This window comes from Malus domestica, chromosome 12, assembly GCF_042453785.1.
Source record: "Malus domestica chromosome 12, GDT2T_hap1".
Taxonomy (NCBI): domain Eukaryota; kingdom Viridiplantae; phylum Streptophyta; class Magnoliopsida; order Rosales; family Rosaceae; genus Malus; species Malus domestica.
This window is the reverse complement of record NC_091672.1, coordinates 19,333,804-19,360,814: the sequence shown is the minus strand read 5'-3', so window position 1 is coordinate 19,360,814 and position 27,011 is coordinate 19,333,804. Positions and strand designations below refer to the sequence as shown.

Here is a 27,011-nt window from a genome sequence, read left to right as displayed (position 1 = left end):
TCATATATGTTAAACCTATTTCAAATACGAAAATCGATTAAGTAATTTCTCATAAAAGATAAAACTATTTAACGCACAAATGAATGTTATAAGTTCTATTTCATCTACAAGTATCATATATGTTAAGGTGAGACTAAGTGAGTCATGTGTATCATATATAAGTTCTATTTCATCTACAAGTATCTTATGCCTTGTATCTTGCCACCGTAGCAAGGAGAAATTAAACATGTACGGAAGAACAACCCGCTATATATTTTCTCGAGGAACAACCCCGCGCAAGCTCAAAACTTTTTTTTTTTTTTTTGAGTCAAGTGATGTCACTAGTAAGTTAGACATTAAACTAGCCACCGACATGGTCATGCAATAGCACACATTTCTATCACTGTGGTAAAATATCATTTGCACAAGCTCAAAACTTTAGAAGTAATCACTTTGGTGAGTGAAACACAGAGAGAATAGTCATCCCCCCCCTGCACAACGTTCCCACAAACTTCAATTGTTTTTGTTGCTGAATATGGTGGAAAACACATTTGGGGATTGCTTTGGTTCGTACTACGTACGGTTTATTTATGTATTTGAGGCTTTTGTTTGGGCATTTGCATGAGACTAAATTCGACTACCTGGAATTCGAAACAAAGACAACAAATACCCTCCGAGAGATTTTTGTGGATAGGTTGACTATATGCTGTGATCTACCAACCCTAACCCATAACGCGTGGAGGAGGAGATAGCAACACCCTGGTGCGATCTATATGACTAACCCTAAGAGAGATTTTAAGTTTGAATCTCATGGATAACGAGTTGGATACTAATTTAGTAAAATAAATCATGGTATTAAAAAAATAGAACTTTAACGAAAAACTTCCAGTATTGTTTACTTTAATGAAAAACTATATTTTTACTCAAAAAAGTCAATCATTATATTATTCCCTTACAACACTTTTTTTGTCATTTTCATTAAAACTTAAAATTTTCAATTTTTTTTATTAGTTTTCCTTAAAAAAAAAAAAAAGCAAAGAGGAGCTGCATCCGACTTGGAGTAGGCAGTAGTTTACTTCATCTTCCCTCCAAGTCCCGCTAAAAGCTCACGTGACCAACAAACTTGCAGTTTCAACGTCTCCATGTCCATGCAGGAGCGCTCAGCTTCCACACCCTCACTGACTCGCTCACACGAGAGAGACAGAGAAACGTTTCGCCCAAGTTTCGGTTTCAGAGTAATCAACGAACCGGTTCTCTTATTTATATCTCTCCGAATCAAACGCCTAAACTCTAATGTCTCTCTCTTATCTCTCCGAACTACAATGGCGGAACAGAGGTCCAACGGCCTCCACGCTCCAAAGCCCAGGTGGTAAATGCTACGCGCTCTTGAATTTTCTCGTTTCTTAACGTGTTATATAACCCTAATTTTCCGCATTTCTGTAACTAATTATATGTATTAGGCTTAATCTCTAAATCCTTCTTCTTGCTGATACTTCGAAACACAGGGTGACCGAGTCATTTGACAACCATATTCTTCTGTTTCGTTGCAATTGTGGATCGATAATCTTTTGTTTTTATTTCTCGAATTTCATCTGTAGAATTTAATTCAACATTTTTTTTTTCTGTTGAACGTTTTCGATTCTGCTCGAGGATTGGTTGGCATTGAATTTGATGAGGTTCAGGATTGGCTGATCTTGAATTTTGATGAGTTTGTGTGGTAACCGGTGGTGTTCAAGGGGAGTTAGGGTTAGGGTTTGGCATTGAATTTGATGAGGTTCAGGATTGGCTGATCTTGAATTTTGATGAGTTTGTGTGGTAACCGGTGGTGTTCAAGGGGAGTTAGGGTTAGGGTTTGTGCGAATGCATAATGTGTAATGTGGATATTTGATTTTTGTTTTTGCTTCGAGTGTGTAATGTAGCGGGAACGTTTAGAATTTCCGATTTTGGTTATAAAGAAAATGAGAGCTATGGGCAGTAGAATTTTAACTCATTGTGAAGCATGTTATTGTCCTTGTTGAGTAAGCGCTCGTTGGAGGCTGATTCCAGGTCCGTAGAATTTCTAGAAACTTATTCCGTATTGGGTTATTAGCCAGTCTAAGTTTATTCTCAATGCTGGGAAAATTCAACCTTCATGCTCCCCCCCAAACAACCTTTTCCGTCCTCTCTATAAATTAATGCTTGCAGATGTTAAATGCATGACGTATTTGTTGGTTTTGTCATGGAATCTTAGATATATAGACTTGTTAAATTGTTGTTATATTTTGTATTGAAGACATTCATAGAGAATTTGATGTCGACAGGGACTCCTATGGATTTGCTTTGAGACCTCAACATGTACAAAAATATAGAGAGTACTCGAATATCTACAAGGTAAATTTGTTTTCTTTGTGCGCATCTTGTGGTATTGAAATGACTTTGTAACTGTTTTAACATTCAATATGTAGAGATGTGGAAATAGGACATTGTTTTGACTTTAAACTGATAACATCTGTGATTGTTATGGGATTATTTACTAAAATTCGGAGGAAGATATGATTTTAGATCAACTTCATGCTTCATAGAGAACTAGAGTGACATGACAAACCTGAGGGCTTCACAATTTCTTTTTCGAGGACATTTTTTTCTGTTGAAATGGTATTTTCATCTAAATGAACATACCCAAAGGGCTAAAAGAAGGAAATATTGACTGTTCAGTTTAGTGATATATTTATGGTATCAGGAAGAGGAAGAGGAAAGATCAAATACATGGAAGTACTTCCTTGAAAATATAGAGAAGTCTTCTCAATCGTGCTCTCCTGAGGCAAGTAAAGACGAATTGCCGGCGAAAGCTACTGAGAAGAAAGCAGGGACAGTGTCTGAGAGTGGTGAGGAAGGGAATGATACAATTAGTAAGAAGTCTGTTTCTAATCGTTCATCAGAAAGACATCCAGAAAAGGAGCTTAAACTTTCAGAAGAAACAGAGAAATCTAAGGCCCAAACGTGGATTCTCATTAGATCGTCTCTTAGTTCTATTGAAAATATGATGAGTGTTCGTGTTAGGATGGGAAGAAATATGAAAGATGAGCAGATAATTGGGAATAAAGACCATCTTCCATCCATAGAAGAAGCAGCTTCTTCAGGAGTGGCTTCTGAGGATGACTGTGAGGATAAAATTTGTCTTGACGATGCTTTTAATGAGAGTAAGAACGCCTTAAGTGCAGAAGATTCTGTAAGTGATGGACACTCCGACAGTGTGAAAGTCGTTGGGACAGAAGAGGCTGTTGATGCTGGGACAGAGGAAACTAAGGTTAATGGGAACCCTCCGGAGCCTTTCTTTCCTTGGAAACTAGAACTCGAGTCTCTTGTTCATGGTGGAGTGCCAAGGGATCTCAGGGGAGAGGTGAAACCAATACTTTCAACTTGATTGATTTACCAAATTACTTGTTTGAGATGAAGTGCAATGTTTTCTAAATCTTTCCATTGAAGGTATGGCAAGCTTTTGTAGGTGTGAAGGCTCGCCGGGTGGAGAAATATTACTATAACTTGCTGGCTCAAGAAGCAAATACTAGTGAAAGCATGGATAATGACAACTCATCTGGTATTCCCAGAAAATGGAGAAGGCAGATTGAGAAGGTCAATAGATGCATGTGCCTTGGACTTTATCGTTTTAATTCGTAGGTGCTACTTCTTTGGCTTTGTACTGCAATCTGGGTGTCTCCCTGAACTAAATGTTCCATTTTATTGCAGGACATACCACGTACTTTTCCAGGACATCCTGCATTGAATGAGAATGGTCGTAATTCACTGAGGCGTTTGCTTTTAGCTTATGCTCGTCATAACCCCTCTGTTGGGTATTGCCAGGTAATTGGTCCAATTCTTCTAACATTCTATTGTGCATTTGTTTGAATGGATTTCTCATTTTATCTTCGCATGGAAAGTCCTTTTGTGTTTTGGCCGCCCCCACACCCAAAGGAAAAATTACCTTCTCAATCGCAATGGTTCCTTGTTTCTTTGCAATGACTTTTTGTCAAAGATGATAAGTATCTTAGTTATTACTGTATTTGTATTACTACTTTGGTACTAAAATATGTGCAGGCAATGAATTTTTTTGCAGGGTTATTGTTACTTCTGATGCCTGAGGAAAATGCCTTTTGGTAGGTTTTCCGAGCTCATATCCCCGATCTCTGCCGACTGTATGTTTTTCTTCTAATTCTAATGAAATCAGCTCTCTAGTAACTTCTGCATTGTGCATTGGCGACCTATGGAACATAGCATGTTTTTATTTCTGTTTTGATTACGCAAATTTGTGTTGAAAGAGTTGTAGATATTTGCTGAAGGCAATAGTCTCGGTGAACTGTTAACACTACATCATCTCAATTCTTTACCAATTTGTATACAGATGTTCTATGATAAGCCGGCTCACTTTTAAACTGTTTCTTTTGTTTCTTTAAGGGCTTTGGTTGGTATAATTGACGACTACTTTGATGGCTACTATACTGAGGAAATGATAGAAGCTCAGGTGTGATTTCACGGTTTAGAGTTCTTGGGAAAAATTATATATGATTCCATTCTGATTCACCGATTTATTTTATCACACTTCCAACAGTTGTAATACTTATGGAGGATTCAGTTATAACTAATCTTCATGAAAATTAATTATTCTGTTTTGTCAGGTGGACCAACTAGTATTTGAGGACTTGGTGCGAGAAAAATTTCCAAAATTGGGTTTGTATACTTCTAATAATCATCTTAATAATCCTAACTTTTGGTCCTTTACCATACACGAAGCAGTGTGGTTCTCATCCCGCTCCCGCTATGCTTGTGGCAGTGAATCATCTGGATTTCTTAGGAGTCCAAGTGGGATGGATCATTGGACCTTGGTTCCTTTCCATATTTGTAAATATGATTCCATGGGAAAGTGGTGAGATTTGTGTGGCACGTGTTCGGAGTTGTTTAAAAACTTTAAATAATCGGTCTCTTGAGTTCTCAGTTTCAAGAACCAGTTTGAAATCATATTTTTCTAAAATATCTACCTTCTTGTTGCTTCCTTTGATCCTCAGTTATTCGAGTTTGGGATGTGCTTCTGTTTGAAGGAAATCGTGTTATGCTATTTCGAACAGCACTAGCACTGATGGAGTTATATGGTACCTTGTCGCAGTTCTACTAATGCATAAATTCATAGTAGATATGATTTTATTGTCTTGGCAATTTATCACTAGAAATGACATTTTATTGTTTATATGCTCATGCAGGGCCGGCGATAGTTACCACTAAGGATGCAGGAGATGCTATTACTTTGTTGCAGTCCCTTGTTGGCTCAACATTCGATAGCAGTCAGCTCGTTTTGACTGCTTGCATGGGTTTTTTGGCTATAACTGAAAGTAGATTGCAAGAGTTGAGAGAGAAGCATCGACCATCTGTGTTAGCAATTGTAGAGGAAAGATCTAAAAAGGGTCAGGCTTGGAAGGATTCCAAGGGGCTTGCATCTAAGCTGTATAGTTTTAAGCATGATCCCAGTATAATAGAAGAGAAAAGTCCTACTGAAGGAAGTACAGATGGAGATGTACCTCGCTCGAAATCTGGCTCTTCTAATCTGGATGAATTCCTTAGTGTTAGTGGCCTATCTGTATCAGAAGTAGATTCTTTACCGGATCTTCATGATCAGGTTGCTTTCTCTTCGCACCTTTGCCTAATATATTTCTTGATGTGCATTATATTTGACCCCATCTACAAAATCACTGTTCATTAAACTACAATGAAAAACAACAAAACTGTTAGAATCAGAGGATGACAATGTGGTTCCACTCAACTTCTTCACGAGGAACAATCCATCTTCCTCATGTCTCATGACAACTGCAGGCTTGGAGCCACTGGGAAATTTCTTACACTGCAGGACCACTCTGGTCCTTTAGTGGCTCCACCCCTGGCTGTGCCATGTAAACTCTATGTTGAGATGTGGTTGTGATGTTTGCTTTTTAGACCCGCTCATAGTTTTTCTCGTTGGAGGCGTCTCATCCTTTCCATTTTACAACCTAAGTGACCTGACTGAACTTTTTGGCTATAGGTTATCGTAGTGGTTTTTCACTTGTAATTTTTTGAAAGATATAAGCTACTCCTCTGCTACTTCTTGTTTAAATTTCAATGATTAACAGCTCTTGTGTAGGTCGATTGGTTGAAGGTTGAGGTATGCAGGGTGCTGGAGGAGAAAAGATCTGCTGTACTCAGGTGATGTGCTACTTAGTTTACAAGTTTAAAGTTCTACATTTTTAGGGGGTTTTTCTAGTCATTTCTAGAATCTTATATCGTGTTTGAGTTTTTTGTTGCCGTTGTTTTCTTTCACTAATTGCATTTCTTTCCTTTTGCCATCTTCAATGTGAAACTTACTCTCATGCCTAGCTCTCTAAATTACCAGTTTTATAATTGACAATTAGTCTTTGACTTAAAGATCAAAAGGCACCCATAAACATCCATAGATGGCCATCAATTTTCATTTTCAATCGCCCTTTTGCCCGGATTATTGTGATTGTATGCCTTTTGAAATAACGATTAAGGCTCTGTTTGTGATTCATGTTCTTTCCAGGGCTGAGGAGTTGGAGACAGCACTTATGGAGATGGTCAAGCAAGATAATCGACGAGAGTTAACCACAAGGGTAATTCTGCTGTTGATGTAGCTGACTTTCTTCTAGTATTATGTTTTCCTGATGTTCCATGTCGAAGAAATCTGTTATGTTTGCCTATTGTTTCATGTTGAAGAAATCTGTACAATTATTTGTCTAAATATGGTGATGTTTTACAGTATCTTTAGTTAAACCCCTTATCCAGCAGTACAAAACTTATTGATGAATAAGCATTTAGGATCAATCATGTACTCTAATATATAGGTGTGACTTCTATGCTAGTTTCTACGGATTATGTTCTGGAGCAACGGATAAATAGTTGGGTTATCTTCAATCTTCTGAATTTACATTATTCGAAATAGGTTCAACAGTTATGATGAATTGCGGTGTTTAGCCTTTCAGTTACCAGGTGAGAGAGAGGTTGCATTTTGTTTTTTCATTACCTCACCTTAAACAACCTTGTGTATGCTCATCATAAACATGGAAGTGAATAAGGAGTTGTAATTTATTTTTTCCACCTCAAACGACACCGTGTCAATCCTAACCGTAGAATTGATTGCATCCAGAACCTCAAGATTGTCAGAAAAGAAAGGGGGGAGATCTGGATCCTAAGTGAAAATGCTTTAAAAGTTTTAACTACAAAATATTTGCTTTCATCTACTTCTTGAGATGGTATTTAGCATATCCTCATGGTCCTGCAGGTTGAGCAGTTGGAGCAAGAGGTGGCTGAGCTACGGCAAGCCCTTGCGGATAAGACAGAGCAAGAGACTGCAATGCTTAAGGTTTAAATTTACTTGTTTTCTCGTTTGGTGGGGAGGAGAGCAGAGGGAAGATCACTTGTTTTTATTTTATTTTTTCCTGTCCAGGTCTTGATGTGGTTGGAACAAGAGCAAAAGGTAACTGAAGATGCCCGAGTAAGTGCCGAGCAAGAAGCAGCTGCTCAGAAAAGTGCAGTTAATGTGCTTCAGGTGCCTTTATTTTTCCATGATATCCTGATATTAGTGTGCTTATGGGTAGCATCTTATATCTTGAAGCCATCTCCTGACACTGTGGAGGTTTTCTTGCTCTTTGTTGGGAAAAAGATCATCGGATCATTATCATTTCAGTTTTCTAAGAAACCCATATATTTCTGTAAAATGCATCACAGTGAAAAATGACTGAGTGAGACAGCTAAGTGTTACTTTCGTTTCTTGGAAAACTCCAGAGTTCATAATCTGGATGTCGCATTTTTCCATCTTTGCAAAACATGAACATATCTATTTCTCAATAGAATGCCGTATATGCAGGAAAAATATGAGAAAGCCATGTCTTCACTTACTGAGATGGAAAAGAAAGTAAAAGTGGCGGAATCAATGTTGGAGGCTACATTGCAATATGAATCCGGTCAAGCCAAAGCGCTTTCTCCAAGGTACGTGAAAATATCTGTTTTTCAGTATGTTATACAGTCCCAATTGTTGTATATGTTCATTCATAATCCCTTTTACGGTTTAACAATGAAAACTCACAATCCATCATCTCCTTCGGTTTAACAATGAAAATTTGCAATCCATCATCTCTTCCGTCACTCTTAGACTCTTAGTACACTATTGATGCTGTACACGCATAATGTCTGTCATATTCATTGGTTGAGCTACTGGCCATAAATTTCTCTGGCAGTACCTTATCAAGCTAAAGTGGTTTGCAGGGCAGCTAACACACAGGGAAACTCCACAAAAAGGATGGGCATTCTACCATTTGGACTTGGTTGGGGTGACAGAAATAAGGTATATAGTTCTACATTTTCTGTATTGATCGCTAGGTGCCCGTTATTTTCATACCACGACCTAGTTGAGCTGAGGTTCTTTTTAGTCTTAACCCGATGCATGCTTCTAAACCCTTTTTTGATTTCTGTGTGTAACCCCCCACTCCCTTTTTTTACAGGGATCCAGTGATCTGAAATCACCGAATCAACAGAGAGACTGAGAAGTCCAAAGGAGAAAACTGGCGAAGAAGGGAAAGATCAGGTAGTGGAAAGTGATGGATGGCCTTTTCATTGCCATGAAATAGAGATTGAAACTGCTGCTGCCAATGTACATCGTTTGCTTTCGTCTTTGTATTATATACTGGTGACCGAGGGAAGCCCTCGGTCTGTAAACTTGTCAATTTTCAGTAGCGGGTTCGGTTCACCCCTAGACAGTCAGAATGTAAAGCATATTAGTTCTGTTTAAGAGTCATTTGTTTACAGTAGTGACGTTTAAACTCAGTTTTGGCCTCTGTTAATGACATCATAATCGTCGATATCAGCAAGTTGGAACAGTCTTTCTTTTGTTTATTGGGTTCAGAAAACCGAATAACTGTGGTTCCCGGCTTTCCTCCGTTAATGGGTCGGAGATGATGCAGCCATTTCTGTCTCATCAATCTCGACTACATTCTATTATTCTCTCTAAACTTTTTGTATGTGTCACTTCTGTAGAATTGAAGCGTTCTCATCAGCAAAATAAGTGAAGTGAGAGCTGCAACGAGTGTCATTGCAGTCAAAACTGTAAACGACAACCTATAACATCGAGTTCCAATACATGTTAGATCCTGGCCCTTGATCCTGTGCAGACCAAGCCTGCAAGCTCCTTCTCTGCCTCTTTGTCATACAGCATTCCAGTTACCCTCACATTGTATTGAAACCGGTTTGTATGGATGGGTTGTATGTATGAGTTGCCATCCTCACCATAGCTTGTCATTCACCTTACATCAACCTTTCTTAGTTGCTTGTAAAAGCTTCTTTACTTGTAATTTGGTTTTTGGTTTTTGCTTTTCCACTTGTTAGGGCAGATTTTAGGGATTGTGTTTGTGTAGTTATCCTACAATCTATTGTAGCATTCTTTTGGCTCTCTATAAAAGTTGTCTTCACTCTCTTGTAATCTTCATAATGAAATATACAACAAATATTGAAACCAAAACTCAACACAGTATCAGAGCAGGAACCATAGGGTCCTGACTCTGTTCATTTTTTTTACTTCTTCATTTGCTCATCATCGATAGAGATGGCAGAAGAAAATGTGTCTAGTGCCGACAGTGCCTCATCCTCTTCCCCAAACTTAACCCAAGGGGTTGAGAACAATCCAAATCAATGACTCTGCTCGGTGCTACTGAACGAGTTTAACTACCTTCCTTAGTCAAAAGCTGTGTCACTTTTTCTAGGAGGAAGATCGAAGCTAGGGTTTATCAATGGAAGCTCTAAGCCCCCAGAATCCACTTCACCAACTTACGATGCATGGCATGCTACTGATCAACTGGTCATGTTCTGGTTACTTAACTCCATGGAGCCAAAACTGTCTAAGCTTTTCAGCTACTCAAAGTTTCTTCTCGTATGGAAGTCTGTCAAAGATATGTATGGCAACCAAAACAACTCAGTTCGCATCTTTCAACTGAAGAAAAGTGTCGCTAGTTTAAAGCAAGGTGATCACTCCTTTGTTCAACACCTTGGAAGTATGAAATCCATGTGGAATGAACTCGATATGTATCGTCCACACACGACTGATTTCGATGCGCTACTGAAGAGGGCTGATAAAGACAAGGTGTTTCAACTCTTAGCAAGCTTGGGAGTGGAGTATGAAGACCTGCGTAGTCACTTGTTAATGACTCAAGAGCTGCCCTCTTTTACCAGTATGTGTCATGCAGTCCAAAGAGAGGAAACTCGACGAAGAGTGATGAACGTTGAGCCCAAATCCAACTCTGAAGCTAGGGTTTTCATGACAAATCACAAAGCAACTGGTGATAGGGTGCTTGGCAAGAAAGCAGACTGGAAATGTTCTTATTGCAACATGAAGAGACATTTGAGAGAAAAATGTTGGATTCTTCATCCGGAGTTAAAGCCTAAGTTTGATAGGGAAGGCAGGATGATCAAAGATGGGAAGGGTGGAGTCACTCCAAAAGCATTTCATTCAGCTTGTTCTTCAATTGATAGGATGGCCAATTTCTCAACAAATCATGTGTCCTTGATCAACGAGTTTGCTGTTTTTCTTCAAAAGAAACAAGGAAGCACTGAACCTGATGAAATGACACCTGAAAACCCTACTGCAATGCTAGGAAAATTTGCTAGATTCTTGGCTGACTCGGAGAACACATCGAAAAGCAATATTCCAGGTATTATCAGTGCCATTTCCATTGCTCTTAATGCAAATGTTACACATGATTTTTGGATTATTGACTCTGGTGCCATTAATCATATAACTAATAAACCCTCTAGTCTCCACGATTTTCAAAGAACTATTGATCCAATTCATGTATCTGTTGCAAATGGGAAAGGGGAACCTATTCTAGGGAAAGGAAAGATTAGATTGCTAAGTGAGCATACTGATTCCACTGCTCTCTATGTACCTTATTTGCCTTTTCAGCTCTTGTCAATAGGAAAAATCACAAAAACCTTAGACTATCTTGCCATATTTTCCCCTCACAATGTTGTGTTTTAGGACTGAGTTACTTAGAAGAAGATTGGTGAAAAGTTCTTCTTGAATGGACTCTACTATCTCTCAAATGAGTCCAATTTTGTCAAAAAGCTCAGTGTCAACTTAAGTCAAGTTCAGGAACACCAACTCTGGCATCAACGCCTTGCCCATCCCTCAGAACATGTGATGACCAAGTTGTTTCCCTTTTTTTTGTAAAAACACACTGGAGTGTGAAACTTGTCAAATATCAAAAGCCACTAGACTTCCTTTTGTTCTAATTCTAGAACTAGTAAACTTTTTGAGCTTGTTCACTCTGATATTTGGGGTCATTCTCGTGTAGAATCCCTTGATAGGTATAGATATTATGTTACATTTATTGATGACTATTCTAGAGTAACCTAGTTGTATCTTTTAAAACTTAAAAGTGATTTGTTTGATGCTTTTAAGGACTTTCACAACCTAATCACCAATCAATTTTCATCTAAGTTATATATGTTAAGATCAGATAATGGTACCGAGTGCACTTCCAATAACATGAGTAATTACTTGAGCAATCATGGCATTTTGCATCAAACTAGCTGTGTTGGTACACCACAACAAAATGGTGTGGCAGAGAGAAAAAATCGAGATTTATTGGAGAAGACTCGATCACTTATGATCCAAATGAATGTTCCTAAGAAATTTTGGTCTCAAGCCCTACTCACTGCCACGTACATCATTAATAGACTGCCAACTTGGGTGTTGAATACTAAATCTTCTTTTGAAGTCATGAAGGGCAGGCCTATAAACTTGTCTCACCTCAGGACCTATGGTTGTACTTGTTATGTGCACATTCAAGCTCTCCATCATGACAAACTCGACCCTCGAGCTACCAAATGTGTGTTTATGAGATACGTCAGTTCTCAAAAAGGTTACAAAGTGTACAACCCTAACACGGGGAAGCTAGCAGTCTCTAGAGATGTGCGATTTGATGAATATTCACCTTATTTCCACAAAGGGTTGGAGACTAATGCTAATATGGAAGATCTTCTGAACCTATTTCCATTACCTATTCCAGCAGAAATTCATAAAGTCACTCCTGCTCATATCAGCACTGATAATTCTCAACTCACTGAGAGTGTAATTGATGCAGTGCCAAGCTCATCTGAACCATCAGAAGCTCAACCAAATCAGCAAGCTATAAGTGCACCAAGAAGAAATCCTACACGAGATAGACATCCACCAGTGAGGTTACAAGAGTATGTTACTTACACTGCAAGGCATCCTATCTCTGCAGCCATTTCTTATCACAGATTCTCATATTCTCATACTTATTTCCTTAACAAATTGTCCCACACTTTCTACCCAAGGAATTTTCATGAAGCCACATGCATGCCTGAGTCGCAAGATGCTATGACTAAAGAGCTTCAAGCTCTAAATGACAACTAGACATGGAGTGTGGTGGATCTTCCAAATGGCAAGAAGGTCGTGGGAAGTAGGTAGATATATAAGACCAAATTCAACTCCAATGGAAGCATTGAAAGACACAAAGCACGGTTAGTAGCTTAAGGTTTTACTCAAACCTATGGCATTGACTATAAGGAGACCTTTGCTCCTGTTGCCAAAATGAACACAGTGAAGGTATTGTTGTCTGTGGCAGTCAATAATGCATGGCCCTTATTCCAAATGGATGTGAATAATGCATTTCTTTATAGGGATCTTGAAGAATAAGTGTACATGAAGTTGCCTCCTGGTCATCCAAGAGAAAATGAACCCAACAAGGTCTGCAACTTCACAAAGCCATATATGGTATCAAACTGTCCCCTCAAGCTTGGTATTCGAAGCTTAGTTCAGTCCTTGAAGCTGCAGGGTTCCAAAGGAGTCATGCTGACTCATGCTGACTCTTCTTTTTCTGTTCGAAGTAGTATTGCTGGCAAATTGGTTGTGCTTATATATGTTGACGACCTAATTATTATAGGTGACGCTTACGCAGTCACTTCACCAAAAATTTGCCATTAAAGACTTGGGGCCCTTGAAATACTTTCTTGGAATTGAGGTGGCTACCTCTTCAAAGGGATTGTTCTTGAATCAAAGAAATTATGTTCTCGATCTTCTAGATGAAGCTAACATGATGGAATGTAAACCAGCTCGGACACCCCTACTTAGCAAACTTCAGTGGCATGAAAAAGGTGAACCTCTCTCGGACCCTAGTGTTTATCAGCGAATGGTTGGGAAACTTATTTATCTCACCATTACGAGGCCTGATATCTCATATTCAGTTAGCCTAGCCAGTTAGTTCATGCACTCTCCTACTCTAGTTCACTGGGAAATCGTCAAGAGAATACTTTGATATCTTAAGGGCTAAGTAGGAAGGGGGATAATTATGAAGAATAATGGATCAAATCACATCTTGGCCTACACAGATGCTGACTGGGCTGGAAATGCCCTTGATCGAAAATCCACAACAGGTTTTTGCATATTTGTTGGAGGGAACCTTGTCACTTGGAAGAGCAAGAAACAAACTGTTATTGCTCGATCTAGTGCCGAAGCTGAGTATAGGGCTATGGCAGCAACATCCTATGAACTCATATGGTTGAAAGGTCTTCTTTCCGAGCTCGGATTCACAAGCACGGCCATTTATGTCATTGTATTGTGATAACCAAGCCACCATGCACATTACCTCCAATCCAGTATTCCATGAAAGGACCAAACATATTGAAGTTGACTACCATTATATTCGTGCTCAAGTTCAATCCAAGGTGATAGACACCGTGTTCACACGCAGCCATGATCAACTTGCTTATTTATTTACAAAAGCACTAGACTCTACTCAGTTTCAGTGTTTGTTGTGCAAGCTTGGATCAATCAATCCCCTTGATCCAGCTTGAGGGGGTGTATTGAAACCGATTTGTATGGATGGGTTGTATGTATGAGTTGTCATCCTCACCATAGCTTGTCATTCACCTTACATCAACCTTTCTCCATAACTTGTCATTCACCAATCATTTTCCATAGCTTTTCATTCACCTTACATCAACCTTTCTCCATAGCTTGTCATTCACCAATCACTTTCCATAGCTTGTCATTCACCTTACATCAACCTTTCTTAGTTACTTGTAAAAGTTTCTTTACTTGTAATTTGGTTTTTGCTTTTCTACTTAGGGCAGATTTTAGAGATTGTGTTTATGTAGTTATCCTACAATCTATTGTAGCTTTCTTTTGGCTCTCTATAAGAGTTGCTTCACTCTCTTCTAATCTTCATAATGAATATACAACAAATATTGAAACCAAAACTCAACACATTGAGTAAATAAGTCCCAAGAGGACTCGCCAACCGTCCACAATTGAAGAGCAACAAGAAGGTAGGCAAGGCATTCTAGTGTAAGAGCAACGAGAAGGTAGGCAAGGCATTCTAGTGTAAGAACAATAGTGAATATAAGGGGTCTTGGAATTTTATACCTCATGAATAGGATTTCGGAGACGTAACCAGAAAAGATTCGGCACAAGAGGTTCCATATGCTAATGAGTGACACAAATGTGTTTATGGTCTGAGGTTTGTAGCCCAACGCTTCGTTGATGTGGCCGAGGTTGTCTGTAACAGTCAAACTCAAGCAAGTCTGAATAGCATGTCAATGCTCAAGAGTGCTTGTAAAATGGTGTAGTCTTCTCCTTTTGGTGGTTTCTTGAAAATGTTTGAGAAGAAAGATGTACTTTCGGTTTCATCTCTTGATCCAACTCTAGTCCTTGTTGCCCTTGTTCTTATGGTTCCTCTAAGGTTATTCGATGAGGTTCTAGTTTCGTTAATGTCCAATTCACTAACTCCTCTCTGAGTATGGCTAGAATATTGGAAGAATATCTAGTCTAGTTATTTGTCCTAGTCTAGTTACTAGTCTAGTTATTTGTCCTAGTCTAGTTACTAGTCTAGTTATTTGTCTATTACCCTAGCTGGTAGGTAGCATATGTGTATACATGAGGGTGTTGTCTAACACCTAAAGTATGGTTGTCATTCTCACTAAAGTATGGCTGTCATTCTCCTTAATTTAAGGGATTGCTGATTTTGCTTTAGTTGTTAGGTAATTAGGTGTAAATCAAGGAAAAGTTATTTTTGTGTTTCTTGTTTCTTTCTTCTTTCTATGCTCATTTATATGAGCCATCTTTGTACTTTATTCCTTCATAATAAAATGTACACCTTCAAATTTCTATATGGTATCAGAGCAGTGATCTTAATCAACCTGCTTCTGAGTAGTTTCTTGAGAGATCTGTGAGTTTTTCCTGATTCTCTATCATGGCTGAAGAGAATTTAGTACATGGCGAAGAAGTTAGCTCGCATGCTGCGCCATCTTCATTTCATTTAGATGTTGATGTCAATCCAAATCAACGTCTCAATTTCGTCTTACTAAATGAGTTCAATTATCTTCCCTGGGAGAGAGCAGTCATTCTTGCCTTGGGAGGATGATCGAAACTTGGTTATGTTAATGGTGTTATTCCAGCGCCTAATGTGTCCTCATCAGATTACAATGATTGGTTGTGCAAGGACCAGTTGGTCATGTCATGGCTACTTAATTCTATGGATCGAAAGATTGCAGAAATTTTCAGCTATGCTAAATCCTCCTGCATCATTTGGAGAAATGTCAAAGAAATGTATGGGAATCAGAATAATGCAGCTCGAGTGTTCTAGTTAAACAAAGATATTGCTGGTCTACAACAGGAAGGAAACTCATTTGTGCAGCATCTTGGGAAGTTAACCACCATGTGGAACGAGTTGAATGTCTATCGGCCACACACTATTGACGCTGCCGTGCTGACCAAGAGAGATGATGAAGACAAAATATTTCAACTTCTTACGAGTCTAAGTTCTGAATACGAAGATCTCAGGAGTCATGTTCTCATGAATCCTGATCTTCCCTCCTTCTCAAGTGTGTGTGCCATGATTCAAAGGGAAGAAACTCGCAAGAAGATCATGACTGTGGAATTAAAGGCAAATATACCCGAAGCTAGGATATATCTCTCTAACCACAAAACTAGTGAAGATATGGGCTATAAAGGAAAGAAACCTATTGTGAAATGTAGCTACTGTGATACTGGTGGACATACACGAGATCATTGCTGGATTCCCCATCCTGAACTAAGGCCCAAGTTTTCTAAGGACAACCACAAGGGTTTCCCTAAGGGTTCACACAACTCATCCTACAAGGCAAATCATACCGTCACCACTCATTCCGAGTGAGCACAAAAGTTCACTTCCAATCCAGCCACCATGATCAATGAATTTGCTGCCTTCCTCCACAAGAAACAAGGTCATGGAGAAAATGAAGGATCAACTAGTCAAGGTGACAACATACAAGTTGCTCTACTCGGGCAATTTGCTGGTTTTTTGGCTGAAAATGAAGGTGTGACACAACAAGATATTCCAGGTATCTTACAAACCTTCTCAACTGCTCTCAAAGTAGGTAATGTGCATGATTATTGGATTATAGATTCAAGAGCTACTGATCATATGGCTAACAAGTCTACAAACCTGCATAATTTTGAAAAACTCTCATGTCCATGTCAAGTATTAGTTGCTAATGGTAAGGGTGCTATGGTTGTTGGGAAAGGAAAAACACATTTGATTTCTAGTGATGTTGAGTTTGAGACTCTTTATGTTCCCTCATTCCCTTTTCAGCTTTTATCTGTTGGAAGCATCACAACTCATTGAACTGTCTTGCTATTTTCTCCCCAAAAACTGTGGTTTGTCAGGATATCATCACCAAGAAGACGATTGGTGAAGGTTTTTTCTTAAATGGCCTTTACTACCTTTCCAAGCATGTCCAAATTCCCAAGGTTTTCCAAGTCACTTCCAGTTGGTTCAAGAACAACAACTATGGCACCAACGACTTGCACATCCTTTGGATAAAGTTTTGTCTTTTTTGTTTCCAAACTTGTGCAAAGTTACAAGTTCCTGTGATGTTTGTCACTTCTCTAAGTCCACTAGATTACCTTTCACTTCCTCCTTGTCTAGGGCTAGTAATCCTTTTGAAATCCTGCATTCCGACGTTTGGGGACCAGTCCTAGAGTCCTTTGACGGATACAAATATTTTGTAACTTTTGTGGATGATTTCACAATGATCACTTGGTTGTATCTTTTGAAATTAAAAAGTGAAGTGCTGGAAGTTTTTCAAGATTTTCATAGACTTGTAAACACATAATTTTCTTCAAACATTCATGTCTTACGATCAGATAATGGCTCCGAATATATGTCCCATAACATGTCTCACTATCTAAGCACACATGGCATATTACATCAAACTAGTTGTGTTGGGACACCTCAACAAAATAGGGTAACAGAAAGGAAGAATAGAGATCTACTTGAAAAAACTAGAGCTCTTATGTTTCACTCGAATGTGCCTAAAAAATTTTGGTCACAATGTGTTCTTACTGCTGCATATCTCATCAATAGATTGCCTAGTAAGATATTGAACTTTAAATCACCTTATGAGGTCTTGAAAGATAGATAGATCAATCTATCTCATTTGAGAGTTTTTGGATGTACATGCTTCGTTCACATACAAACACTAAATTGTGACAAACTAGATCCAAGGGCTGCCAAATGTGTTTTCCTAGGCTATTCATCCACTCAAAAGGGTTACAAATGCTACAATCCAACAACTAGTAAAATAGTTGTTTCAAGAGATGTGAAATTTGAAGAAACCATGCCTTACTTCACTCAACCTTTGAACTATTCTAGAGAGGGGGAGAATTTGCTTGACTTGTTCCCAATACCATATCCAAGTGAAGAGGATACAACAAATATTTCAAGGGACAAGGTATTGAATGAGGTTGATTCTCGCAACCTGCAAAATTTTCCACCAGTGGTCCCTGAAGAACCTATCTCATTAGAACCCTCAAGCAGTCCGTCCAACCAAGAAACTGCTCAATTGCCAGCAACTCAATCTCCCACAGTTCGTCGAAATCCTCCCAAGAAACAAAGCATGGTTGCGCGCTCTAATGCAGAAGCAGAATACCGTGCTATGGCTTCAACTGCTTGTGAACTTATTTGGCTCAAAAATCTGTTATTGGACTTAGGGTTTCCTCATCAGCAACCTATGTCTCTCTACTGTGATAATCAAGCTACGATGCATATAGCATCAAACCCTGTATTTCATGAGCGAACTAAACACATTGAAGTTGACTGCCACTATGTTCGAAATCAAGTACAGTCCAAGGTGATTGATACACACTTCCTTCGTAATCATGATCAACTTGCAGATATCTTCACAAAAGGATTACCGTTTGCTTCTTTTCATCATCTCTTGTCCAAGCTTGGGTCAATGGAGCCGTTTGATCCAGCTTGAGGGGGAGTATTGGAAGAAGATCTAGTCTAGTTACTAGTCTAGTTATTTGTCCTAGTCTAGTTACTAGTCTAGTTATTTGTCTCTTACCCTAGCTGAGTCTAGTTACTAGTCTAGTTATTTGTCCTAGTCTAGTTACTAGTCTAGTTATTTGTCTCTTACCCTAATTGGTAGGTAGCATGGGTGTATACATGAGGGTATTGTCTAACACCTAAAGTATGGTTGTCATTCTCATTAAAGTATGGCTGTCATTCTCCTTAATTCAAGGGGTTGCTAATTTTGCTTTAGTTGTTAGGTGATTAGGCGTAAATCAAGGAAAAGTTGTTTTTGTGTTTCTTGTTTCTTTCTTCTTTATATGCTCATTTATATGAGCCATCTTTGTACTTTATTCCTTCATAATAAAAAGTACACCTTCAAATTCCTATATAGAATTCTGGACAATTGGTAAATAAAGTAAAGTCTCATGTTTATCTGGGTAAGTCAGTTGTTCCCGTCAGTTCTTGGTTGAGAATTCCCATTGGAAGGCTTCCCTTTATTTATCTTGGGGTTCCAAATTTTGTTGGACGGCCGAAAAAAAGAGAGCTTATTTCCAAGTTTTGGCAGACAAGATTCGTAATTGTATATCTGATTGGCGTAGTCGTTCTCTTTCTATGGCTGGGAGGGTGACTCTTATTAATTGTAGTTGTCAACATGCTATCTCACACTTTTTTATATTTATGCTTGGCCTAATACTGTTTTATTACAAGTTCGCAACTGGGCTTGTAATTTTATTTGGACAAGGAGTACAAATTCTCGGGCTTATTTCCCTGTTTCTTGGAAGAAATGTTGTGCCCCTCTAAAGGAAGCGGGTCTTGGAGTGAGGAATTTTCAAGCTCTTAATCAAGCATTTCTTTTGAAGAAGTTTTAGGATTTTTTGACTACTTCTTCAATGGCTGCTAGTTTTTTTCATGCACGATTTTTTACTAGTACCGGTCAAGTGTGATCTTATTATAAACAATCTTCTATTGGCTTGGTTTGTGGCCATTATTTGTAGATGTTAGTCAAAACTCCAAATGGTTGGTGGGCAATAGTACTTCTTGGTGGGCAATGGTACTTCTATTAACTTTGGCATGCAAATTGGATTGGTGACTCAATTGTTAAAAGGTTGGATATTCCGCAATCTCTTGGTAAACTTCTGTTCGCGCCTGTTTCAGACTTCATTCATAATGGGAATTAATTTTGCCCTATTGATATAACTATCCCAGCCTTTCTGCTATATGGTCTAAAAATTCCAGAATTAAGCTTCCCTTGTCGAGATTGGATGATAAATTAATTTGGTTGATTATTTCCGATAGTGTACTATCTCTATCTTTGGCTTATGACTTTAAGCGTAATAAGCAAGTAGTTGTTCCTTGGAATAGATGGTTTTGGTGTAGATGTTTTCGACCATGCAATTCTATTTTATTATGGGTTATCTTCATGGTAAGCTTTTAATTGATGATTTATTGCTTCACTGGGATTCTCTTTTGTGTCGATGTGTTGTAAGGCTACTAAGTTAGCTCCACATTTATTTTTTGAGAACTCATTTTCTTTGGAAATTTGGCGTAGACTTTTAAGCCTTATTTCAGGTTTCTACATCTTTCTCCAATATCACATCATTTTTTTTCTTATCCTTTGCGGCATGGTTTTGGTACTTAACTTCAATTATTGTGGTGGGGTATGATTGGGGCAGGTTTTTACACACTTTGGAAAACTTGGAATTTAATCCGTTTTGAGGGAAAAATGTTTACAGTTGATCAGTTGGTTTTGTGAGATGAATTCTTAGGGTATGGGCTTTATGTTAAACTTAGTTGATGAGCTTTGCATTCTTAGAGTGCTTAGAGTGCATGGAAGGCCATCAAGGGTGCCTAGAATTCATGAGGTTGTTTGGAATGCTCCTTTTTCTTTTCAAGTTAAAGTTAACACTTACAGTACGACTCGTGATTCTCTGGGTATGGCTAGTTTTGTTGGTCTTTTCTATGACCACTTGGGTCATTATCTTGGATGCTTTACAAGATCTTTTGGTATTGCTACTGCCTTGGAAGCAGAACTCAAAGCTATTATTCATGTTGTTTATACGACTTTGGATAGGGGTTGGCATTCCTTTGGATTGAGTGTGATTCTTGTTTAGTAATACATTTTCTTTCTAATAGATCTTCTCAAGTTCCTTGGCGTTTATCCGTTGATTAGGCAAATTGTTGTATCATCCTCTCTTCCATGCAAGTTCGATTTTCTCACATTTATCATGAAGGAAATTAGGTGGCATATTGTTTAACAAACTATGGTGTTGATCATGTTGAGGTTCATTGGTGGGATTCTTGTCTGCTGTGTGCAGTTGCGGCTTTTGCTCATAATCTTTTGGGGCTTCCAAATTTTCATTTCTCTTAGAAGTTCTCTTAATTGATATTTTGTTTCTAATAATTTTCTTCTTCTTGTTAAGGTTTGGCTTCATGTCCCCTCTAACTTATTGTATTTTTTACTTTTTTTCTTTAATATATTTCCATGATAATGTCTTTTTTTCATTATAGCAATGTTGGAATGGATGTGACATTATTGTTAAAAAAAAAAAAAAAATCCTCTCTGACGGTGATCAAGAGAGGAAACAAAAGCAGGACGCAAACCACCGTGGCAGTCGCGGCTAGGGCTGCCCGGGGGAAGACAACCGATTTCTGAGTCAGAGTCATTGCCATGAGAAACAAGGCAAGAACAATCGACACATAAAGAAGGCGAAAAAATACTTTGAGTTGTAGATTTTCAGCAGTTGCTGTGATCTTTATCGGGCGAATCGTACACAGAAATACAACTGAGAATGCAGCTGGGAGACAACCGATGAGAAGAATCAGAGCTTGCCTGTCCTGAAATCCATAAGAAACTAGGTAAATTTGGGTGATGATAGCCCCACTGAGCCCGATGTACCCTTTGAGGAGGCCGATCATAATACCACGGCTTTACGGGAAATTTTTCACACAAGTAACGTGTTCACAAAGCTTAAAGAATTTGCTGCAATGTAAATGTATACACACATTTGCCAGATTTCCGGCTTGACGATCCTTCCCGTGACGCCTAACCACATCATGAAGTAGCCGAAGAAGTTCATGGCCGCCCCAATGAGGAGCACAAACCATGTTTGCATAACCTCGGCTATTAAGCCTGCGAAAATGCCGATGTTGGCCCCAAGGTCTTTGAAAAATCCCATCCAGTTGAGGGTTTCTTGGTCATAGCCAAAAGTGGTTTTGAGCTCTTTGGAGTAGGTTCCAAACAGATAAATTGTACCTGAACCAGCCATCACCATCAACGAAGCAAAAACGGAGAACCATCGGCTTTTTGCCATGAAAAGTACAAAACGCGGTAGATTTCTGGTGCACACAACTGATGGTGGGGGTGGTGGTACCTCTGTCATTTTGCCTAGCCCTTAGTCTTTGGTTTGGGTGTAAAAGCACTGGATTGGATTGGTTTGGATGTATCAGTATTACTAATTTACTATGAAAATATTATTTTCTTGCTACCAAAAAAAAGGAAAGAAAAACCCAAAATCACCTGCAAATTTGTTTTTGGTAGCCATTTATGTATTTTCTAACAAGATTTGGAGATTTTTAGTATATTTCGGATTTTTTACAAATTCTTGGCCAATCTAAATGTTAAAATACTCCAAAGCACCATATAATTTTCGTCAAATTAGTAAAGCATTTTGAGGAGCCTCATGACCACTGCAGCTCCCTTAGTGCAGAAAACAGCATTCCGACACAGAAGTTTAGGTTGAAACTCTTACTCGAGTTTTCGAGTTCCAAATGATAAGCATAATCGTATGCGATAGAGGTAAATTTACAGTCAATTGAAGTGTAAATCTTGTGTATTATTTGTAAAACTTGGATTGCACTCTAAGCCAAGTTCATACATCCATTAACATTTTACACACTTCTCATTCCAAGCATTCACAGGCTTTCCTTATCAACAAAAGAAAAAAAAAAGGTAATACAAAGCAATATTGCCAGGGTTTGAAAATTACGTTGCACAACAAAGTAGAACTATAGCCCCGAAAAACTTAAAAAGAGGGTGGTATGAAACGAAACCTACGGGATCTATAGAGATATTTGAAGAATAAAAATGTAAAAATACAAATGAAAAATCATTGCACGAAGGCACACAAAGATATAATACAGCATTCCAACTCTGTATATATTCAAAAAAAAAAAAAAAAAAAAAAACGAAGAGGAAAAACACAGAGATGGGTAGAAACTTTCAGAATTAGGGTAAGAGGGCATGTTATCATCAGCGAAAAAATATTAGCTCAGACTCCATACCCGTATGAGCATCTAACAGGTATTATCATAACCTTGTGATAGTTGGCGTGTCCACTACCACAATTGCGCTTTCCTTTCACTATCCCTCTTGGTTCTAGGGGGAGTACAAGGGGCAAGACGTGAGCTTTGGACTGGCTGCGTTTCAGGGTCATACTTCTGTGAAGCAAGGTAAGTCAAAGCTGTGACGACATCAGCTATAACTGGCCGCATATTAGGCTGCTCCTGAACACACATTGCCGCAACTGCAAGAGCTTGGTACAAGCCCCTTGGGGGATACTGACCCTGGAGCGTTGGGTCTGCCATTTGTGAAAATTTCTTTCGGTCTTTAAACAAGGGTCTTGCCTGCAAAACAAAGTAGTAACATATGAATGTTAAATATCAGAATAAGTTCTGATTTTGCAGAATTCATTATTGATGGTCAGTCATTATTAAGAATATGAAAGAGCTCAAAAGGCTTCATTACTTAAAAGAATATGAACGACCGGAACAGAATGGAATTTCTTACCCATGCAACCAAATTCTGTTCTCCTGTACCTCTGGTATTGTCAATCGCTCTCCTGCCCGTTATAATTTCCAAAAGAACTACGCCAAAGCTATAAACGTCTGATTTAAGAGTCAACTGCCCTGTCATTGCATACTCTGGAGCACAATATCCATACGTTCCCATAACCCTCGTAGATACATGGGTGTTATCCCCAACAGGCCCAAGTTTGGCTAAACCAAAATCAGACAGCTTTGGATGATATCCTTCACCGAGTAATATGTTGGAGCATTTCAAATCTCTGTATATAACAGGAGGACTTGCTTTGTCATGTAGATACTCCAATCCCTTTGCTGCTCCAGCGGCTATTTTCATTCGTGTATTCCAATCAAGTCGTCTCTTACCAGGTGACACATCTGCAAATCAAGATTATGAACCAGTTCCACCGAAAAGCTAACTAAAGAATCATTAAAGGTTAAGAAGCATTTGAAATTTGGTAGTTAATGCAAAAGATAATAGATACCATGTAAATGGTCGTCCAAAGACCCTAGGGGCATATATTCATAAACGAGAAGCCTTTGATCTCCATCCGCACAATAACCAGTAAGATTAACAAGATTGGGATGGTGAAGAAGACTCAACATCAACACTTCAACAAGGAATTCCCTGTTCCCTTGTAATCCATCACGATCAAGTTGTTTGATAGCTACTACCTACACCAAACACAACAATAAGTTTCACATTCCACGGCCAACTACATCGGATGCATATTAGAAGTTCAATCCCCTAGTTAGCTAGAATCTTCATCACCTAGTTTGCAAACCGTAGTCTTTATGAAGAAATTGACTTCAAAATAATCTTCCCCCAATCCACTCCCACCCAAAAAAGAAAAAAACCAGCTTTGAAAATATCTACACAAACATATATGTGTAAAGCACATACAAAACCTTTCCGGTTGCTTTTCATGTTGTGATGAAATACAAAGATAATCATGACTAACCTGATTGGTACTTTCCAAACGTCCTTTGTATACTCGACCAAATCCACCCTCACCCAATAGACATTCTGACCTGAAATTTCTAGTTGCGGCTGCCAATTCACGGAATGCAAAAGTCTGTGCCGCAATGTGATCAGACCCCCCATCTTTCGGATCCTCCTTGACACTCAAGATGGAATTAGTCTTTGAAAAACCTAATCAAATACGGAAAAGAAAGTGAGACCTTTAATAGATAAAAAGTGTTGGGGATTTCGGGAGAAAACAACCAGACCTGTAAACTTATCAACAAAAATAGCAATTTAATTGTAACAAAGATTGAGCGGGATTTTACGGATGATGCCAAGCTAACCGAAAACAATCCTATATGCATTACCAGGAGTATAAGCTGCATTTCTGACAAGAAAACAGCAATACAATGCTACAAAGATGCCTTCTTTACCAGTGCATTTTATGATACGACATCATAATTCAAATTTATTCATCAAATTTTACTACAACAACAGTTCATCCTGTATCAAATTCAATCCCTAAGAAATCTCAAAATTTGAAAAATTCTACTCAAAGGGACTAATCTGCATACTAAAAACTGAATAAAACAATTATTCAAGCAATCAAATCATCAATTTTCCCCCCTTGGACCTTAAACTTCATAAGAAATATCTAAAAGCTTATACCACTAAATTAAAAGAAACCCAGATGGGTAAAAACAATTACCAAGCCAGTAAATTCATCTCCTAATCACCAGCAGCACAGATTGAGGTAAATTTTGATTAACCAGCGAGTACCTGAAGTGGGTTTGATCTGATCAAGTGGCTTTTCCTGCAACTCAATCTTGTTCTTCCTTTTCTTCTTGGTTTTTGCTTTACTGTTGGAATTACCAGAACAGGGAATCATCATCCAACCCATGTTTTTATATCTAATGTTTGAGAAGCCAAAGAGACTCAAAAGAGAAAAGCAGCAGTTAGAAAAAGCACTATCCGCGGAGACTCTTCGAAAGATAAAAAGAATCAAACTTCCCCCCAACTCCCCAAAAAGCAAAACCCAGCACGAGCGACTCACTCAGATAGCGAGAGCTTGTAAACTTGTATGTTGAAAAGCTGGAAACTTTACAACATACTCTCTCTCTCTCTCTCTCTAGTTTTTGTTTATGTAACATTTCCAAAACATCTTGTCTCCTTTCCGAAAGTCCTCGCTTAGGGATATTGTTTTCAATTAGCTGAAAAATGTGGGGGCCAAATGGATGGAGAAGATTGAACCTTTCTTTGATTTTTAGGAGAGGGAATACGTGTATCACCGTCGCGTTTTAGATTTAATAATACAGGTAATAATGTTGTTTAGATATACAAAATCATTACAAATTTGATATAGTTTTAATAGTAATTTGACGCTGACGTTGAGATATTTGTAATCTTAATTGTAAGAACTCATATATGTAACGATGTCGATTATTTACATACTAATTAATGATAAATTGCGCTGATAGTTAAAGCATCTTCAACGCGTTGCGTCTCTATGTTAAACTTCTCACTTCTTCTCTTCTTATATTGGTATGGAATACCTGTTATAATAAAAAGAAAATAAATATAATCCGAGAGAGGTGTGTGCAAGTTTAACTATAGGGCTCATCTATCCAACGGTGTAGCAATTTACAATAGTGTTACGTATGTGGAAGCTTTCTGTCGTTTCTTTAATTTTTCCTTTCAATTTTTAGTCACAGTCAAAAGCTCACAGCTGGTCACAAATGGCTAATTTAGGACCTCAATTTGGTACACACTATATATGCTAAATATAAAATCTATATAATTGCATTTTGTTTATGTGACTTTGATTTGATGATGTTGGTCACGTTCGTTTATATTATATAAATTCCTTGTTTGGGAACTTAGAAGTAAGCACATTTTCGATTCCACCAACTTTGGTGTTTTTTTTTTTTTTTTTTTTTTTTTTGCTTTTGTGGTATGAGATATATTTGAGAATCTAACGCCAAATTTAGGTAAAGAAAACATTATAATAACGGTCCCTTAAACAAATTGAGTTATGTTGGAATGATTATTTCTACAATTAGGTTAAAATTGAGGGACCATTGCTCTAATTGGGTTAAAGTTAAAGGATCATTTTTCTAATTGGGTTAAAGTTGAGAGACCATTGCTACAATGTTTCTCATTTAGTTTTCCATATTTGCCTCTTAGTTCAGCCTTACATGAGTGGCACAAGAATTATTTTGAAAGAAATTCTAACGGAGTTGAGGAAAATAACTACAACTGCACGTTTTGATGAGTTAAGTGATCAATAGTCACAGATTTTTAGTTAAGAGTTCGCTGCATAAATTGTGCTAAAGTTAAGTGATCATTTACACAATAGTAAAAGATTTGACCGACAATATTGTTTTCATCATAGAAAGCACAAAGAGTGTATATCATTTGATATGTGGCTTCCATTGTGGTTTGGAGGGGGTCTCTGATTTATGTGATCTTTTCCTCGATGTTCAAGGGTTTAATATATCCAAAGTATTCCTACAAATTATAGAAAAAAAATACCTTCTTTCAAAAACTTTGACAAAGAATAAACTTTCTTCTTCTTTTTGTCATTGAAGGAGAGAAATAGTAATAAACGAACATATTATAGAGATAGGTTTGAATTTAGTCAAGTTAATTTGGTTTAGACTGTTTCTGCAACTATTTGAATCTTTTGTCCCGTAATGAGATAATTTAATGTACAATAATACTTATAAAAAATTTAAAAAATTAAAAAAAAATCATACTATGAAGTAGGATAATTACTAGAGTGGGCAAGTCATAATAATGTTGTTCAAATTCATTTTTAGCAAGAATCAAACTTAAGACCTCGCAATTACAAATAAAGAGGAATACCATTAAATTGTAATAGTAAGTAGCTAGTAAAGAATAAC

General features: G+C 38.0%; 2 protein-coding genes and 1 pseudogene across 2 annotated transcripts; 1 reads left to right on the top strand and 2 right to left on the bottom strand.

Moving 5' to 3' along the window:
* Positions 1 to 1,049: 1,049 nt before the first annotated feature.
* Positions 1,050 to 8,861, top strand: LOC103450156 (uncharacterized). Its single transcript, XM_017336141.3, has 18 exons — positions 1,050 to 1,348; positions 2,280 to 2,349; positions 2,699 to 3,358; positions 3,445 to 3,591; positions 3,706 to 3,819; positions 4,054 to 4,112; positions 4,411 to 4,477; positions 4,632 to 4,683; positions 4,787 to 4,879; positions 5,019 to 5,102; positions 5,211 to 5,623; positions 6,122 to 6,183; positions 6,539 to 6,608; positions 7,277 to 7,357; positions 7,442 to 7,543; positions 7,862 to 7,983; positions 8,260 to 8,338; positions 8,496 to 8,861. Exons 1-18 carry the CDS (start codon positions 1,122 to 1,124, stop codon positions 8,535 to 8,537), a joined length of 2,544 nt encoding a protein of 847 aa, XP_017191630.2. The 5' UTR covers positions 1,050 to 1,121; the 3' UTR covers positions 8,538 to 8,861.
* Positions 8,827 to 21,855, bottom strand: LOC103450182 (protein NUCLEAR FUSION DEFECTIVE 4-like; annotated as a pseudogene).
* Positions 21,856 to 22,156: 301 nt separating this feature from the next.
* LOC103450155 (probable serine/threonine-protein kinase PBL7) lies at positions 22,157 to 25,328 on the bottom strand. The gene is made up of 5 exons (XM_008389469.4): positions 24,889 to 25,328; positions 24,107 to 24,297; positions 23,630 to 23,819; positions 23,131 to 23,522; positions 22,157 to 22,967 (listed from the first exon to the last, which is right to left on the bottom strand). The coding sequence occupies exons 1-5, from the start codon at positions 25,007 to 25,009 to the stop codon at positions 22,680 to 22,682; spliced, it is 1,182 nt and encodes a 393-aa protein (XP_008387691.2). The 5' UTR covers positions 25,010 to 25,328; the 3' UTR covers positions 22,157 to 22,679.
* Between the last annotated feature and the right edge of the window lie 1,683 nt (positions 25,329 to 27,011).

Coding starts and splice junctions, on each gene's coding strand:
- LOC103450156 (XM_017336141.3), top strand. CDS start 1,122: ATGTCCATGCAGGAGCGCTCAGCTTCCACACCCTCACTGACTCGCTCA. Junction 4,113..4,410: donor CCTGAGGAAAATGCCTTTTG/GTAGGTTTTCCG, acceptor TGTTTCTTTAAG/GGCTTTGGTTGGTATAATTG. Junction 5,103..5,210: donor AGCACTGATGGAGTTATATG/GTACCTTGTCGC, acceptor ATGCTCATGCAG/GGCCGGCGATAGTTACCACT.
- LOC103450155 (XM_008389469.4), bottom strand. CDS start 25,009: ATGGGTTGGATGATGATTCCCTGTTCTGGTAATTCCAACAGTAAAGCA. Junction 23,523..23,629: donor TTTGGACGACCATTTACATG/GTATCTATTATC, acceptor CTTGATTTGCAG/ATGTGTCACCTGGTAAGAGA. Junction 22,968..23,130: donor AACAGAATTTGGTTGCATGG/GTAAGAAATTCC, acceptor TTTGTTTTGCAG/GCAAGACCCTTGTTTAAAGA.